Source organism: Convolutriloba macropyga, chromosome 7, assembly GCF_964194025.1.
Source record: "Convolutriloba macropyga chromosome 7, txConMacr16.3, whole genome shotgun sequence".
Classification (NCBI taxonomy): domain Eukaryota; kingdom Metazoa; phylum Xenacoelomorpha; order Acoela; family Convolutidae; genus Convolutriloba; species Convolutriloba macropyga.
The window spans coordinates 42,408,977-42,425,082 of record NC_134474.1 but is presented as its reverse complement, the minus strand read 5'-3'; the positions used below and the strand labels follow the sequence as shown (position 1 = coordinate 42,425,082).

Below are 16,106 nucleotides of genomic sequence, written 5' to 3'. Positions count from 1 at the left end.
TGATGAACAACCGATCGCTAAAAAACTCAATTTTATGCTAATTTTCACATTTTTTTCAAGCTTTTTGAAAATTTTCGTCATTTTTTGAGTTCTTTCAGCCCTAGCTGTCAAGAAGCCTTCTCAAGGTTTTTTAAATAGCTTACTGCATAGTTTCTAGTGGTAGTAGAATGGTTTCAACATTTTAACATCACGAATTTTAGCATTTTTTTGACAAAACGTGCACATTTTCTGAATTTTTTGACATTTATTTTTTATTATTCACGTTTTTCCAGACGCAGGGGCCAGAAAACGTCCTTAAGAGTTTGATAATAAGTTCCTGAAAAACTTTTGTTTGCCATGGAATAGCTTTCAATTTTTTAATGCGACAATTTTTAGCAATTTTTGATAAAACTTACATTTTCTTCAAATTTTTAAAATTTTTGTCGGTTTTTAGATTTCTCAATCGTCAAGAGCCAATGAACCTCCTCTAGGGTTGACAATAGGTTACTGTATAGTTTCTAAATGTAATAGAATGTTTTTCAAGATTTCAACACCACGAATTTCAGCGGTTTTTTTTTTGACAAAACTTACCTCTTTTTCATTTTTTCATTTGTTGTCCATATTCAGTTTTTTCCAGACCCAAGGGCCAGAAAAGTTCCTAAGGTGTTTGATAATAGGTTACTGACAAACTTTTATTGGCCACATGATATATTTTCAACTATTTAATGTCACAAATTTTGGCAATTTTTTTTTTATAAAAATTGCTTTTCAAGGATTTTGAAAATTTTAGTTTTTTTAGATTTTTTCAGCCTCCAGAGCCTAAGAACCTCCTCTAGGATTTGTAGGTTATTGTATTGTTTCTAAAGGTAATAGAATGTCCTACAAGATTTTAACATCACGAAGTTTAGCATTTTTTTAAACAATTTTTTTTGCCATTTTTTCACTTTTTTTTATAATTTATTGTCATTAACGTTTTTTGAGCCTCAAGGGTCAGAAAAGCTCCTTTAGAGTTTGATAATAAGTTTTTAGAATCTTTTTTGGCCGTGGAATAGTTTTAAACTTTATCACAAATTTTAGCAGTTTTTAATGCAACCTGCAATTTTTTCAAGTCTTGCATTTTTTGGCGTTTTTTCAGGTTTATCCAGCCTCAAAAGCCAGATAACCTCCTCCAGGGTTTGATTATAGGTTACTGCATAGCTTCTAGATGTAATCGAATGTTTTTCAAGATTTTAATATCAGCTTTTTTCAAAAAATATTTGCATTTTTTCAACTTTTTTGAATCTGAATTTTTCATCATTTTTTCCGGCATCAGGGTCCTAGGGTCCTCCTCCAAGGTTCGATAATAAGCTGTTGCATAGTTTTTGGAGTTAATGGAATGGGTATCAATATTTTAATGACTCAAGCTCTAGCAATTTTTTGATAAAATTTTATTTCAAATTTTTCAAAATTGTCATGTTCCAAGTTTATAGATCTTTGAGCCGGTGAAACTATTTAAAGCTTGAAATAGGGATGCTGGATAGTGTCTTGAGACAATGAATTGGTTTCAAAGATTTCAATATCTTGAATTTTAGCAGGGTTTTGTTAAAATTTGCGATTGTCTTTGAATGTTTTGTCCTTTTCTGAGTTTAACGATCATTACTGGCCAACGAAGCTTTTCAAGTATTGCAGATGGGCTACTTGACATAACTCCAGAGATGAAAAAATATTTTTGAAGATTTTCACTGCGAAATCTGGAAGCTCTTTTAAATTTTGCAATATTTTGCATATTTTTGAAATATCAGTTTTTCATTTGATTTATTTACTAACAAGGCTAGAAAACGAAAAGTTGCAGAGTCTAATCAAGCTGAAGCTAGCCTCACTAAACCCTGTCTAGCTACTGACGAAGCCAACCGCTTGCCGGTCGTTTGAGATCAATTCGCCCGACGTTAGTCGGTTATGTTCATATTTGATTTTTAAAGCTGGCACTCCAATCGGTAAAGTACATCCTGAGAAATCTGAAGTTCAAGATGTAGTGCAGATTTCTCTTTTGGTGGCTTGCTCTGTATATGGTATTTCGTTTTCTGATAGACGCTATGTTTTATAGTCCCGCTTCCTGTAATAGTGCGTTGACGTATGTTTTCATGCGTTCCACTGTGTACTCAAATAATGCTTTAATGGTAATGTGTTTCCGCTTTGGTAGTGCTTTGCACAGTACGCTTATAATAGTACCAGTTGGTTCACGTAAGTTTAGCAGTCTATTCTTTCAATTCCAGTTTACTCAGTCTAAGTTAAACTTATAATGTATAAAGTTCAACTTATGTTGCCTTGATTATTCCGCAAATAAGAATCTTGAAATTTAGCTGTCATTTATAAAAAGTTGTTTTGATATTCAGATACTCTGTGATGTCTTTCCCTGTCATTGCAATTGTTGCGATTGTGGACGTTGCAATCCAATGGCTCTGCTTTATAATATCTGCCATTCTTAAGACGGAGAAGTTTTTCGATTTGGTCGGAGGCTTTTCCTTCATAACTTGCGTCTCTATTTCTTTTATTATGAATGATCGCTACAACTATGCACTCTGTATCGTTCAGTATGTATGCGTTGTGATATGGGCAGCGAGGTTGGGCCTCTTCCTGATGTATCGTATTTGGCGCGATGGGAAGGATCGACGATTCGATGACATCAAAGTCAATCCAATCAAGTTGTTCATCACGTGGACTATGCAAGCGGTATGGGTTTTCCTGACATTATTCCCGACATTGTTTCTGTTCGAATGGGGAAAACTTGACGGAAAGGATCCTTTCGTGGGACAATACATCGGTTGGGCAATTTGGCTCCTGGGCTGGTTGTGTGAAGTAGTCGCCGACCAACAGAAACTGATGTTTAAGGAAAAGCCGGAAAATGCAGGGAAGTTCATCAGCACTGGATTATGGAGCATTTCTAGGCACCCTAACTACTTAGGCGAAATCACTCTCTGGTGGGGACTGTACATCTCAGCGGTCACAGTTTTCAGTGAGTGGTGGTGGATCTTAGTTGCTGCTATTGGACCCGCTTGGGTCACTTTCTTGCTGGGATTCTTCTCTCTAAGGATGTTGGAGAAATCTTCCGATGACAAATATGGCGCAAACGAGGATTACCAGGAGTACAAGAAGAATACCAAAGTGTTGATTCCTTTCATTATTTAGCTTTGAATACAGGTCTGCATGCTGTGGGAGTTGCTTAGTCAAAACAAAAAAACAGACTGGTATTAAACTGAAGATACTTTTTCCTCAATGTCCCAAATATTTGATTTCTGACATGCCATTTCTGTTGAAATCTCATGTAGATGAGGACAGTTTGGTTACAAGTCTTTTTTATAGAAGTCTATCAGTGCTTTTCTCTTACCTCAGATTGCATGAATCATGAATGAATTCTATATTTCGTACAGTAGATGTTGAATATTAATACAATTGTGAATTAGATACAAAGCATACTCTACTCAGTGTGAAATCCCAAGCATATTGTTATAACTCCATTTATTATATTGATAATAGTATTTAATAAATTTCGAACCAAGTGTAATGATAACGAGAATGGATGAAATTTAATTATTGTTCAGATGGTTTTTGTGGAGCCGTTGGTATTGCAAACGTGTTTTTCGTCTCTTAGAACAGGTAAGTGAACTAGCTAAGTTTCGAGTTGAGTTTAGAGTTTTAAGCAAGTTAAACCGGTAGAGAAAAATGTATATTATTTGTAAGCATACCAAAATACTTGTTGCAGGATATGATTCTAAATCATTCTCCTCCACCGCTATTCTTAATTATTTGCATATGATTTATCAATAGCCGCAAAGCGATAGCTGAGGCTCTTTTTGACCTTCTCTTGTTTTTTAAGACAATTCAAAGAATTTGAACTGTATTGGGGCGCTGTCTTTTTATGACTCCAAGACAAGAGGAGTATTGGAGAAGTCCTTCTTTAAAATCATTTTTTGGATTGAATTTTGAAGCAGGAAATGAAACGCGTAAAAAAATGTAGATTGGTTTGGTTGCTGAACAAATTAGAAGAGCGGAGCGAAAAGAGTCTTTCATGCCACTGTTTTGGAGAGAGAGCGAGAAATTGAGGTGTGAAAAAAATATTTCTAATCGAGCAATTTTTTTGTTCACATGCGGCTTTTAAAAGTTTTTTCAATTTTTTTGGTTAAGAGGTTTGATTATATTTTACTGATTTTACTGGTTTTTGGTGTTAATATGTGTTTTATTTAAAGAGTGTTTAGATACCAAGTGATTACTTCTTCGTTGGTATGAAACATTTTTGGTGAGAAATATGAGAAAAATAATTATGTCATTTTTCCTGCATTTCGTCCTTTTTCTACAACCTTAGACAAATTTTAAATACTATTATGACTTACCAATTGTTGGACGGGCATTTTTTTTACTTCTATTTGGTTGAAGGAAATTGTCCGTGGCTTTGTGTGCCCTTACAAAATTTAAAAGTTGTTATTTTCTAGCGTGTAAATTCAAGTTGTTTTTAAGAGCTTTTTTCATGAGAATGAACACTATATTATTGTATAGAATTAGCTGTCGCTAATTATAAAATGAGTAAATAATTTATGTAGAAACAAAAAGTTTTTGTTTTAGTTCAACTGCTCACAGGCCATTATCACAGGCCAACTGCTCAATTATTTTGTTGTGCGCTTGTTAATCCTATAGCTGGCCGTAGGTAATTTAAGATGTTTTTGAAAGGCTGTTTTCATGTTTCTAATGTAACGGAGGTAGTACGTTAAAGTTATCAACTCGATTAGCTGTATTATACTGATTAAATTTTTACGCTTTCTCAATTCATTTGACTTGATACGAGAACGAAAAAATACACACTTCAAAGCCCAATTCATCTGTTTCTCCAAAGAAAGCAGCAAAGTTGAACTGATCTGAAAGAGAAAAAAAGCAGAGTACTCTAAGTGACTAATGACGAGTGCGTGAAAAGGCATGGGTAATGCTGTTGTGGGAAATCAATGCTGTAGAGATTCAAAAGTTTTGATAGCAACAGCCATTTTTTTCATAACTTTTTTAACGTTTGTTTGAAAACAAATGTGACTGTCTATGGTTACACCTAAATATTTGGATTCAATTAAAGGGCCCGGGGTTGCTCAATGTCACCGCAGCGGTTCGAAAATAGTTAAGTATTCAAGAGAAACGTCAATGCGCAAGCTGATGAGTCAGATATCCCAATATTTCAAAAAGCACGTTTTTACAGTCTTATATACATCAGAGAAAAGCTCATTATCCCACTCTTGGAACTCGTACAGATTTTTGAACACAATCTTTTCTTTGTCCCGCATAAAGACATTATTTTTCTCATTAACAGTAAGAACATTACCAACATTTCACTAGTTATCTCTTATAAGGGTCAGGTCATCATTAACAAATTTGAATTCTTTTTTTTCTTCATCAACTGATGATTAGTATCACGTCTAACAAAATTGGCTATTATCGGAAATGGCACTTTACCTCCACTTGGTAAGGGATGACATGTACATTTGAAGTGATTGCGACACCGGCCCTCTCTGCTTTACCACCTCTGCCAAGACATCCTCACCTTGGTCCTTATCCACATCAAAAATACGCACATTTTCCCTGTGCCCGTACTGCTCAATGCCCTCAGCCTCTATGACTGAGGGAAGGTCCCCCACAGCAGAGCAACGCTTCCTTTCCAGTTCCTGGCAAACAGTAACCACTTTGCGAACGTTTTTGGGGATGAGTGTCGGCACCCAGGTGTTTGTCCCTATGATGCAGCCCTTCCCATCAATACCTGGCCAAGTACACTCCACAAGATGGTTGATGGACTCCTCTAAGTATGAGCCATCTCGTTTTGATGTTTTAATTTCATTTAATTCGAAGAGATTTATTAAACAGCCGGAGCTATTTAATAAATTTATCACAACAATAAGGCTAATTGACGAATATTTTATAAATTCTCATGAGGTGTTTCAGTAGGTACTATTTTTTTTTACGGTGGCGTGGTTTTTTTTTTACCAGAGACGGCTCTTGAGTCGTCTCCGGAATTCTACCGGCTATGTTTTTTTTAATATCTCCATACATTTTCATGATTTTTGAAATCAAATTGGAGAAGTGGCTTTGGTCAAATCGAAACAGGACGTGGAGCTTAAAAATGAGTGGTTTTTTGGCTTACTATAATTTTTGAGTAGAGTGAGAAAAATGTGTTTGAACAAAAAATCGCTTTGTCGATTGTAGTTGCTCGTTCACATGCGGCAATTTCACTTCGATTTGAGCTACTTCTTATATTTGGCATATTTTTTCTAAGTGGTTTTTCCAATCCATTTATCGACTAGGTCTAGTAATTTGTTAGTCAATTCTTTAAATTGTCAGGACTTGTCCTGCTATGCTTTTTTAAATTTTCGACGTCACAATCACTTAAAACCTGTTTTCCCATTCGTCCATGCAATTGCAACTGTTCTGCGTGTATGACATCATGATTTCCACTCTGAATTGAACGAATTTTATCCATTCGCGTGATTAACTTTTGGTCACATAAACTTAAAAATAAACTTAAAAATAAACTTAAAAACTCACTCTCAAAAATGACTTCCTCACTCTGAAATTGGCTTTTTTTACAGTTCAAAGAATTTGAATTGTATTGGGGCGCTGTCTTTTTTTAAGATCTGTTCACACATTTTCATGATTTTTGAAGTGAAATTGGAGTGGTAGTTGTGGTCACGCCGAAACAGGAAGTGGAGCGAAAAAGCGAGTGGTTTTGTGGCTTGATTTTTTTTCGCTCTAATTTTAAAAAACGGTGATAAAACGGTGGTTTTGTGGCTTGAATTTTTTTCGCTCTAATATTAAAAAACGAGTGAAAAAACGGTGTTTGAACAAAAATTCGCTTTCTCGCTAGTGGTTTTTTGTTCACAATCGGTAATTTCATTTTGGTTTTTACTATTTTTTCGATTTTTTGGATCGGATTTTTTTTCTAAATGGTTTTCCCAAATCCATTCATAGTTCATTGCAGGTCTAGTTTTTTGTTTAGTCAATGAAAATTCTTTGAATTGTACGTCAGGACTTCTCCTGCTACTTTTTTTTTTTACTTTAGTTTAGAGAGATAAGGTCAAGTGATTGTGTCGTTCTAATTGAAGGTAGTTTGAGAGCACCTACTTGAATAATAGAACCAGCAATAAGTTAATCAGGTTTTTAATCGAAAGCATTGATAACATCTCAGCATTTAATAAAAAAGGTTTTTTTTCTGTTTCTTTTACTATCATTTTGAGACCGCAGATCTACGAAACTATTGCGGCTTTTTTCTGGCAATCTGCCATCTATGTTTTTTGTTTGCCATTTTAACCCGTTTTAAAGCGGAGAGATTTAATTGACTGAAAGCGTCCTTTCTTTGAATCGATTTGCTATCCTCTTTATTAACAATAAGCATCGCATAGTTTTGGAGGATCACGTTTGTTAAAAACTGTGTGTGCGTTTAATTGCTCTCAAACGATGTTTTTAGCAACTACATTAGTCCTGCTGGTTTTTTTAAAAGCAATTTTTCATACTATATCGACTTTTTGTCTGTCTTTTTCTGGTCTGACCATCTGTCTTTTCGTCCGCAAAAACGAGATTAAACTAGCAAAAGCCGGAGTTCATTAAATCGCTAAGCAGTTCTCGCAGAGCCTTATGCCTTACTAGTCTCTAAGGATGCGGGCATAAAACTATGCTGTGAACGGAGGGAGTTGTTTAGAGTTTACCCACTGTTGTCCCTATCTTGTCTAGCCTCCACCTCATTCTACTTGTAACCCTCATGCCCGTTTCCCGCGCTCCGAACACCCCCCGCAATCCATTTTGGCGCATAGTTTTGTTTCATTGCATTCCTTGGGTGTTGAATAAACATCTATTGCTGGCATTTTTTTTGGTAAGTTTGACAAAAAATAAGAACGTTGATGCTTTTGTCAATTTCTTGAAGTTTTTCAAATTTCCTTGAAATATAGATGAGTTTGCCAGCTTATTATTGCTTTCTTATTGTTGCTTGAGTATTTTTGTCATCTCCCTTTGATTAAAGAGAGGTTTTCTTTATACTGTAGTGGAATAAATCTCTTCTTTTTTCAGTTGTTTTTTGAGGCTAAGTTTTTCTTTGATTTTAATTGACTTTAAATTGTATTTTGTGTGGTTTTGGTATGTAGTAGTTTTCTGAAAGGCTTTTTTTGAGGAGATGCCTCTTCGGGCCGTTTTCGGAATTCTCCCAGCTATGTTTGTTTTGATTGATGTGAAAGCCAGTGCCGCACGTGAAAACTAAGTATTTAGGTAAAAAGGTTGAAAGAATTGAAGAGAAGAGAGAAGAGAGTGATAATCTGTTCTTATCATGTTTTTGGGAGAGAGAGCGAGAAAAGTAGTTGTGAAAAAGTGTTCGCTAGTGGAGATAAAATTTTGATCACGTGTAGATTTTTCGAAGCAGTTTCCTTATTTTTACTTTGGGGTTATAGGGGTTCTAAACAATATTAAAAGTTAGCTGTACGTTAGCGAGCAGTGTTGACTATCTCAATGATGTATTAGAATTTTAGATGCATTCTTGAGCTGTTTTTGTGACTTCGTCGTTTTAGACACTTTTAGCGGTTTTTTCTTCATGTTTTTATTGTGTGGGGTTGAGTTAATTATTTTTGTTTGGTCGGAACAAATTTTAAGTTGGTTTTCGTGGCCTTATTATTTTGTTAGCATCAATTTATGGTTGATTTAATTGGCGACAATAGACTAAGTTTAAACTAATTTTTACTTAATTTCTCTGTTTTTTAAGCTTTTGCCTAATTCTTCTGTTTTTCTGGCTTTCAGTCGTCTATTGAATTCATTTTTTTACTTTTATTTTTCTTTTTTTTTAATTAAGTGAAGCCTATTAAGGTTTGATAGCAATTATTTTGAAATAATTTAATCAATTCTCCAGTTTTCGTGGTTATTAAAAATCTTGCTCATGTTTGTTTTCCATTTTGTTTGATTGTCGTATGGGTGCTCAATGAATAAGGAGGAATTGTTTCTTAAGGTGTGTTGTAAAGAGTTATTGAGACATCACAATTTGTAGAGAATGTTATATACAAATTTTACAGGTTTTTCCGATTTTGTCCCTTAATTGTTGCCTTTTTCTCGTTTTTCTCCTTTTTCGAGATGTATCGTTGGTTGCGTTTTTCATCATTTGATGTTCATTGCCTGAACGCAATCAAGTCTTACCGGATAACGTTTTAGAAATAATGCTTTTGGGGTCGCAACTTATGAAAATTGTCCTAGAGAAAATTTGCCTTTCCCTGATAATATGTTTCCTGCGTTTGTTGTTTCAATTTGGACGGTATAACAAATTTAATATTTTTTAGTTACTAGTTGGCTGGGGTATAATTTAAGCTTTTCTTCGAGTCAATCGAGGACTCCTCCGGCTATTTTTTTAATATCTGTTCACACACTTTCATAATTGAAGTCCAAAAAAGCGAGTGGTCTTGCGGCTTAAATTTTTAATCACTCCATTTTCAAAGAGAAGTTCAAGTTTGAAGTTCTTGGTGGAGACCGATAACGTAATGCTGTTGGTGCACAATTGCTTTTGTGGCTTTGATTCCTCATTGTATAGAGATACGATGATACTGCACTAAATACCATTGACATATGCGATCTTTTGCATGAAGTATTGGTTCTTTGGCCAATTAAAATGCACTTATGGTGCTGTATTGGACCTTCCACAGGCGCGCAACGTTCCGATTGATTCCAAATTGGGGTTGAGAGAACAATTCTTGCATCTTTCACTGTGCGGCGAAGCTTCAATGGTGCACGGGAAGATTTTTTGTTCAGACATTACAATTACTTGTCGTTTTGATTGCTCAATGTTTTCTACGTTATATTGTTGTTCATTACAATGGTTTTTTTAGTTTTTGTAGACTACATTTAAGAGCATAGCTAGCTTTAAAAAGTTTTGTTTTCGATAAGAAACATCTGGACTCAATTAAGAGCGTCCCTGCTTTATCTTCTTTTTGTGGCCGAACGAACGGCAAGAAGATCCGGAGTTTCCATGAACGCTCTGACAAAAACTTTTGTGTAACAAATCCTTTCCGCTCAATTTGTCTTGGCTCCTATCCGCGGGTCTATTGGCTGCTTTAACGCTTGTGCCATTGTGATTTCAGGCTGGTATTAGATTTTTTTCAGTAATTTCGTTAGCAACAAAAATTAGGCGCCTTTTTCTCACATTTTGGGCAAGAACGACGACTGCCAGACCAATGAAATGCTTTGCTGATAATGATTGACAGCTCACATTGATCAAATTTCTAGAGTCAAATTTGGGAAAGCTTAATTGCTAAACTGCTGCATCCTACCTTTTCCGATCACAATTAAATTTTCTACATCATTTGTGTCGAGGCTTCTTAGGGTGATTACTGCCTATTTTGCAATATTTGATAATTTAACAATAAAAAAGAACACTTTATTAACCATAACAGTCATAGCAAGTAACAGAGTTTGACAATTGTTATAATACTGCCTGGAGTGTGGTTATTTATTTCAGTACATAAGTGTACTTAGCTCGACCAAGTAGTGTAATTAGCATAAGTGTACTTAGCTGAAATAAATTCTTAGCTCGACCAAGTAGTGTTGATTCATGAGTCGTGGTTTAGTAAACTTTTTTAAATTTGATAGATTTCCAACTAACCGACCCATAAGTTGTATATTGTTTAATATCAGAAAAAGATTTAATATAAAATTTTTTAAATTCTTTTGGGAAGGTTTTTTTCTTTTCCAAACCCCTTAGTTCTTTAGAAAGTGAATTCCAATTCTTTGATGCAGTTTTTAAAATTGAACGTTCTAATTTTTGAGTGTGACGTATAGAATCAAAAAATATGTCACAGCTTATAAGGTTTTGTCTGATGCACCAAGTGGGCAAGGTTGTGACATCTAAAGGATTAAACCTGGGTAAAAGACAGTTTCTCAATTTCCACATATAAGTGGTTCTTTTCAGTTTGATGAAATTTTCAACAGGGAGAATAGAATGCTTCATCTTGAGATCTTTTGTTGAGTCCATTCTATTGCTAGAGTAACAAGCACGAATGGCCCAATTTAGCTGCTTTTCAAGCGATATAACCAAGTTTTTGTCTATTGATTGGGTTAACAGTAATAAATAGCGTAGATGGCTGATAACAAATTTGTTCAGATCCGTTTTCATTAGAAACGTTGGTATCCGATTACGGAGCGTATAAATTGTTTTTATTCCACGCGCCATTTTCTTAAAAGATGATTCACTTCGTCTTGGAGACAGATTTTTGTCAATATGTACCCCAAGATACTTGACGCTTTTGGACTCTGTAATAATTTTGTTCCCGATTTTTTTATTCAGATTTGCTGAAATTTCTTTTGCGGCTGAATAGTATGAATTCAGTTTTTGATGTATTCAATTGTAGTTTTAGACTTGTGAAATATTTGGTCAGCAATATTAAATTTATTTCTATAATTGTTTTGCACTCTTGCTGTATAGGAGCGGAAGCAAGGAGTAATGTGTCATCTGTATGCTGTACCACCTCGCAGTTTTTATCAATTTGATGTCGCAGATCGTTTCTATAAATATTAAACAAAAGAGGACCAAGCACTGTCCCCTGAGGCACACCACTTTCTAGAGTAATCTCATCTGAATATGTTATTAATTAGAACTCTTTGTTTTCTCTCCGAGATGAAACTTTCTATTATTTTTATGGTTTTAGAGTCGACAGCTAATCTTCCTAGCTTTTTTAAAAGGATAATATGGCTTATTGAGTCGAATGCTTTTGAAAGGTCTAGAAAGGCAGCAGCTACAATTTTGTTTTGATCTGTTTTATGTCTTATAAATTCAGTAGTGTAAACGAGAGCGTCAGTTCTAGAATGTTTCTTCCTAAATCGGTATTGAGAGCGACTTAGTAGTTTGTTTTTTGTAAGTACTCTGTCCATTGCTCTTTGATTAGGATTTCAATAACTTTCGAAATGCAGGGTGTTTTTGATATAGGTCTGTAGTTGTCTGGTTCCTCGGAGCAGTTCTTTTGATAAATTGGTGTTGCGTCAGCGATTTTTAGAATCTCAGGGAAGGTAGAGGTGTTTATGCATTCTTTCATAATGAAACATAGATATTTATTGACTACAGAAACTGCATCTTTTAAAGCCCAGGGGGTAGCGCTGAGTTTCGCTGTGGTTTGTTTCTAGTGAGCTTCTTAATGCATTGTAAGCATTCAAATTCTGTAATACATCTCATCAAAAAAGTTTTGGCTGATCTACCCGCAAAGTCATCAATATATTCGTATCGTAAGTTTCGTCTAATAATATGAACTTTCCTAGCTGTGGAAAACTGTAATTAAGAAGATTTGGTATTTTCTTGGGCTCCGTGACATAATTATTGAAGACATCTTTTCAACTGTAGATATGGTTTCTTGTTCTAGCTGAGTTTTTTTATTTCTTTCATAAAATTCCAACGTTTTCTGCTATTATTAGACGAGATAACTAATGACTGATAAAAATTATAAAAATCATTGTTAGATAAGCAGAACAACTTCTGTTTTAATTCGGAGGAGGTTTTGAACTTTTTCGATTTCAAACTAGAGTCACACTCTTTCTGTTATTCTTTGTTTTTCTCTTTCAACCAAGTTTGTGAACGAGCAAAGCAAGATTTGTCGTTTCTGATTAACACAATTTTTAGTGGCGCGTGTTTTTGCAGTACACTAGTGAAAAGGTGAAAGGTTTAAGCATTTCATTTGCATTTTTGTTGATATATGACTGACCAATTTGCTTTGTTCAAATCATCAAGTACTTTTTCTTTGTTATATGTACTTCGGTCATAGATTTTATTCTTCTCTACTAGTTTTAATGGGTTTGTTTCTTCTTTCAGTATAGTGCACAGGGCAAAATGACCAGATAGAATTGCAGTGTCGCACACTATCGTTTTTTTGACGTAAATATCGGAAACAAAGTAATCGATTAACGTTGCAGTCTTACTCGCCTTGCATATACGAGTTGCCTCAGTTTTGTTTTGTATTTCTAGATGGTATGATAATAATATTGAGTCTAACTTCTCCTTTTCCTTTGAGTTCAGATAATTAATGTTGTAATCACCCATGAGTATTATTTTATGACCCTTGACTATTGCATTATCAATGTTTGTAGCCAATTGGTCCAGAAAGATGTCCGTTTTGTTTTTGTTGGGAGAATAAGTGACAGTAAGTAAGATTGTTTTTTTGTGTTTTCTGGTTGTTTATTTTTAATTCTGCTCAAATTTTTTCACAGTCAACTGAGAACATATTTTGATCCTTCCTCAATTTTGGAGCAAAGATTTTTGGTATAAGCAGCATTACACCTCCGCCCCTTTTTGGAAATGCCCTCTTTCGCTCTGTCAAATTCAAAACACACGTACTGGTCTTTATTTTTCTTATAATACTGCCTGGAGTGTGGTTATTTATTTCAGTACATAAGTGTAATTAAGTTAAATTAAATTAATTCTTAGCTCGACCAGGTAGTCAGGTAGTGTTGATTCATGAGTCGTGGTTTAGTAAACTTTTTAAAATCTGATAGATTTCCAACTAACCGACCCATAAGTTGTATATTGTTTAATATCAGAAAAAGATTTAATATAAAATTTTTTAAATTCTTTTGGGAAGGTTTTTTTCTTTTCCAAACCCCTTAGTTCTCTAGAAAATGAATTCCAATCCTTTGATGCAGTTTTTATAATTGAACGATCTAATTTTTGAGTGTGACGTATGGAATCAAAAAATATGTCACTGTTTCTAAGGTTTTGTCTGATGCACCAAGTGGGCAAGGTTGTGACATCTAAAGGATTAAACCTGGGTAAAAGACAGTTTCTCAATTTCCACATGTAAGTGTTTCTTTTCAGTTTGATGAAATATTCAACAAGGAGAACAGAATGCTTCATCTTGAGATCTTTTGTTGAGTCCATTCTATTGCTAGAGTAACAAGCACAAATGGCCCAATTTAGTTGCTTTTCAAGCGATATAACCAAGTTTTTTTCTATTGATTGGATTAACAGTAATAATTAGTGTAGATGGCTGATAACAAATGCGTTCAGATCCGTTTTCATTAGAAACGTTGGTATCCGATTACGGAGTGTATAAATTGTTTTTATTTCACGCGCCATTTTCATAAAAGATGATCCACTTCGTCTTGGAAACAGATTTTTGTCAATATGTACCCCAAGATACTTGACGCTTTTGGACTCTGTAATAATTTTGTTCCCGATTTTTTTATTCAGATTTGCTGAAGTTTCTTTTGCGGATGAATAGTATGAATTCAGTTTTTGATGTATTCAATTGTAGTTTTAGACTTGTGTAATATTTGGTCAGCAATATTAAATTTATTTCTATAATTGTTTTGCACTCTTGCTGTATAGGAGCGGAAGCAGGGAGTAATGTGTCATCTGTATACTGTACCACCTCGCAGTTTTTATCAATTTGATCTCGCAGATCGTTTATATAAATATTAAACCAAAGAGGACCAAGCACTGTCCCCTGAGGCACACCACGTTCTAGAGTAATCTCATCTGAATATGTTATTAATTAGAACTGTTTGTTTTCTCTCCGAGATGAAACTTTCTATTAATTTTATGGTTTTAGAGCGACACCTAATCTTCCTAGCTTTTTTAAAAGGATAACATGGCTTATTGACTCGAATGCTTTTGAAAGGTCTAGAAAGGCAGCAGCTACACTTTTGTTTTGATCTGTTTTATGTCTTATAAATTCAGTAGTGTAAACGAGAGCGTCAGTTCTAGAATGTTTCTTCCTAAATCGGTATTGAGAGCGACTTAGTAGTTTGTTTTTTTTTGTAAGTACTCTGTACATTGCTCTTTGATAAGGATTTCAATAATTTTCGAAATGCAGGGTGTTTTTGATATAGGTGTGTAGTTGTCTGGTTCCTCGGAGTAGTTTTTTTCATAAATTGGTGTTACATCAGCGATTTTTAGAATCTCAGGGAAGGTAGAGGTGTTTATGCATTCATTTATAATGAAACATAGATATTTATTAACTACAGAAAATGCATCTTTTAAAGCCCAGGGGCTAGCGCTGAGGGTCCCTGTGGTTTGTTTCTATTGAGCTTCTTAATGCATTGTAAGCTTTCAAATTCTGTAATACAACTCATCGAAAAAGTTTTGGCTGATCTACCCGCAAAGTCATCGATATATTCGTATCGTAAGTTTGGTCTGATAATATGAACTTTCCTAGCTGTGAAAACCTGTAATTAAGAAGAGTTGCTATTTTCTGGGCTCCGTGACATAATTATTGAAGACATCTTTTCAACTGTAGATATGGTTTCTTGTTCTAGCTGAGTTTCTTATTTCTTTCATAAGATTCCAACGTTTTCTGCTATTAAAAGATGACATAACTAACGACTGATAAAATTTATAGAAATCATTGTTAGATAAGCAGAACAACTTCTGTTTCAATTCGGAGGAGGTTTTGAAATTTTTCTATTTCAAACTAGAGTCACACTCTTTCTGTAATTCTTTGTTTTTCTCTTTCAACCAAGTTTGTGAACGAGCAAAGCAAGATTTGTCGTTTCTGATTAACACATTTTTTAGTGGCGCGGGTTTTTGCAGTACACTAGTGAAAATTTTAGCGAACGATTTCAGCATTTCATTTGCATTTTTTGTTCGTATATGACTGACCAGTTTGCTTTTTTCAAATCATCAAGGAATTTTTCTTTGTTATATGTACTTCGGTCATAGATTTTTTTCTTCTCTACTAGTTTTAATGGGTTTGTTTCTTCTTTTTGTATAGTGCACAGGGCAATATGACCAGATAGAATTGGAGTGTCGCACACTATCGTTTTTTTTTGACGTAAATATCGGAAATAAAGTAATCGATTAACGTTGCAGACTTGCTCGCCTTGCATATACGAGTTGCCTCAGATTTGTTTTGTATTTCTAGATGGTATGATAATAAGATTGAGTCGAACTTCTCCTTTTCCTTTGAGTTCAGATAATTAATGTTGTAATCACCCATGAGTATTATTTTATGACCCTTGACTATTGCATTATCAATGTTTGTAGCCAATTGGTCCAGAAAGATGACCGTTTTGTTTTTGTTGGGAGAATAAGTGACATTAAGTAAGATTGTTTTGTTTTGTGTTTTCTGGTTGTTTATTTTTAATTCTGCTCAAATTTTTTCACAGTCAACTGAGAACATATT

At 34.5% G+C, this 16,106-nt stretch overlaps 1 protein-coding gene across 1 annotated transcript; it reads left to right on the top strand.

Moving 5' to 3' along the window:
• Positions 1-2,172: 2,172 nt before the first annotated feature.
• On the top strand, positions 2,173-3,558 carry LOC142342295 (uncharacterized). The gene has a single exon (XM_075393581.1). The coding sequence runs from the start codon at positions 2,362-2,364 to the stop codon at positions 3,142-3,144; it is 783 nt and encodes a 260-aa protein (XP_075249696.1). The 5' UTR covers positions 2,173-2,361; the 3' UTR covers positions 3,145-3,558.
• The last annotated feature ends 12,548 nt before the right edge of the window (positions 3,559-16,106 follow it).

Excerpts from the sequence above, each read along its gene's own strand:
- LOC142342295 (XM_075393581.1), top strand. The coding sequence starts at position 2,362 with ATGTCTTTCCCTGTCATTGCAATTGTTGCGATTGTGGACGTTGCAATC.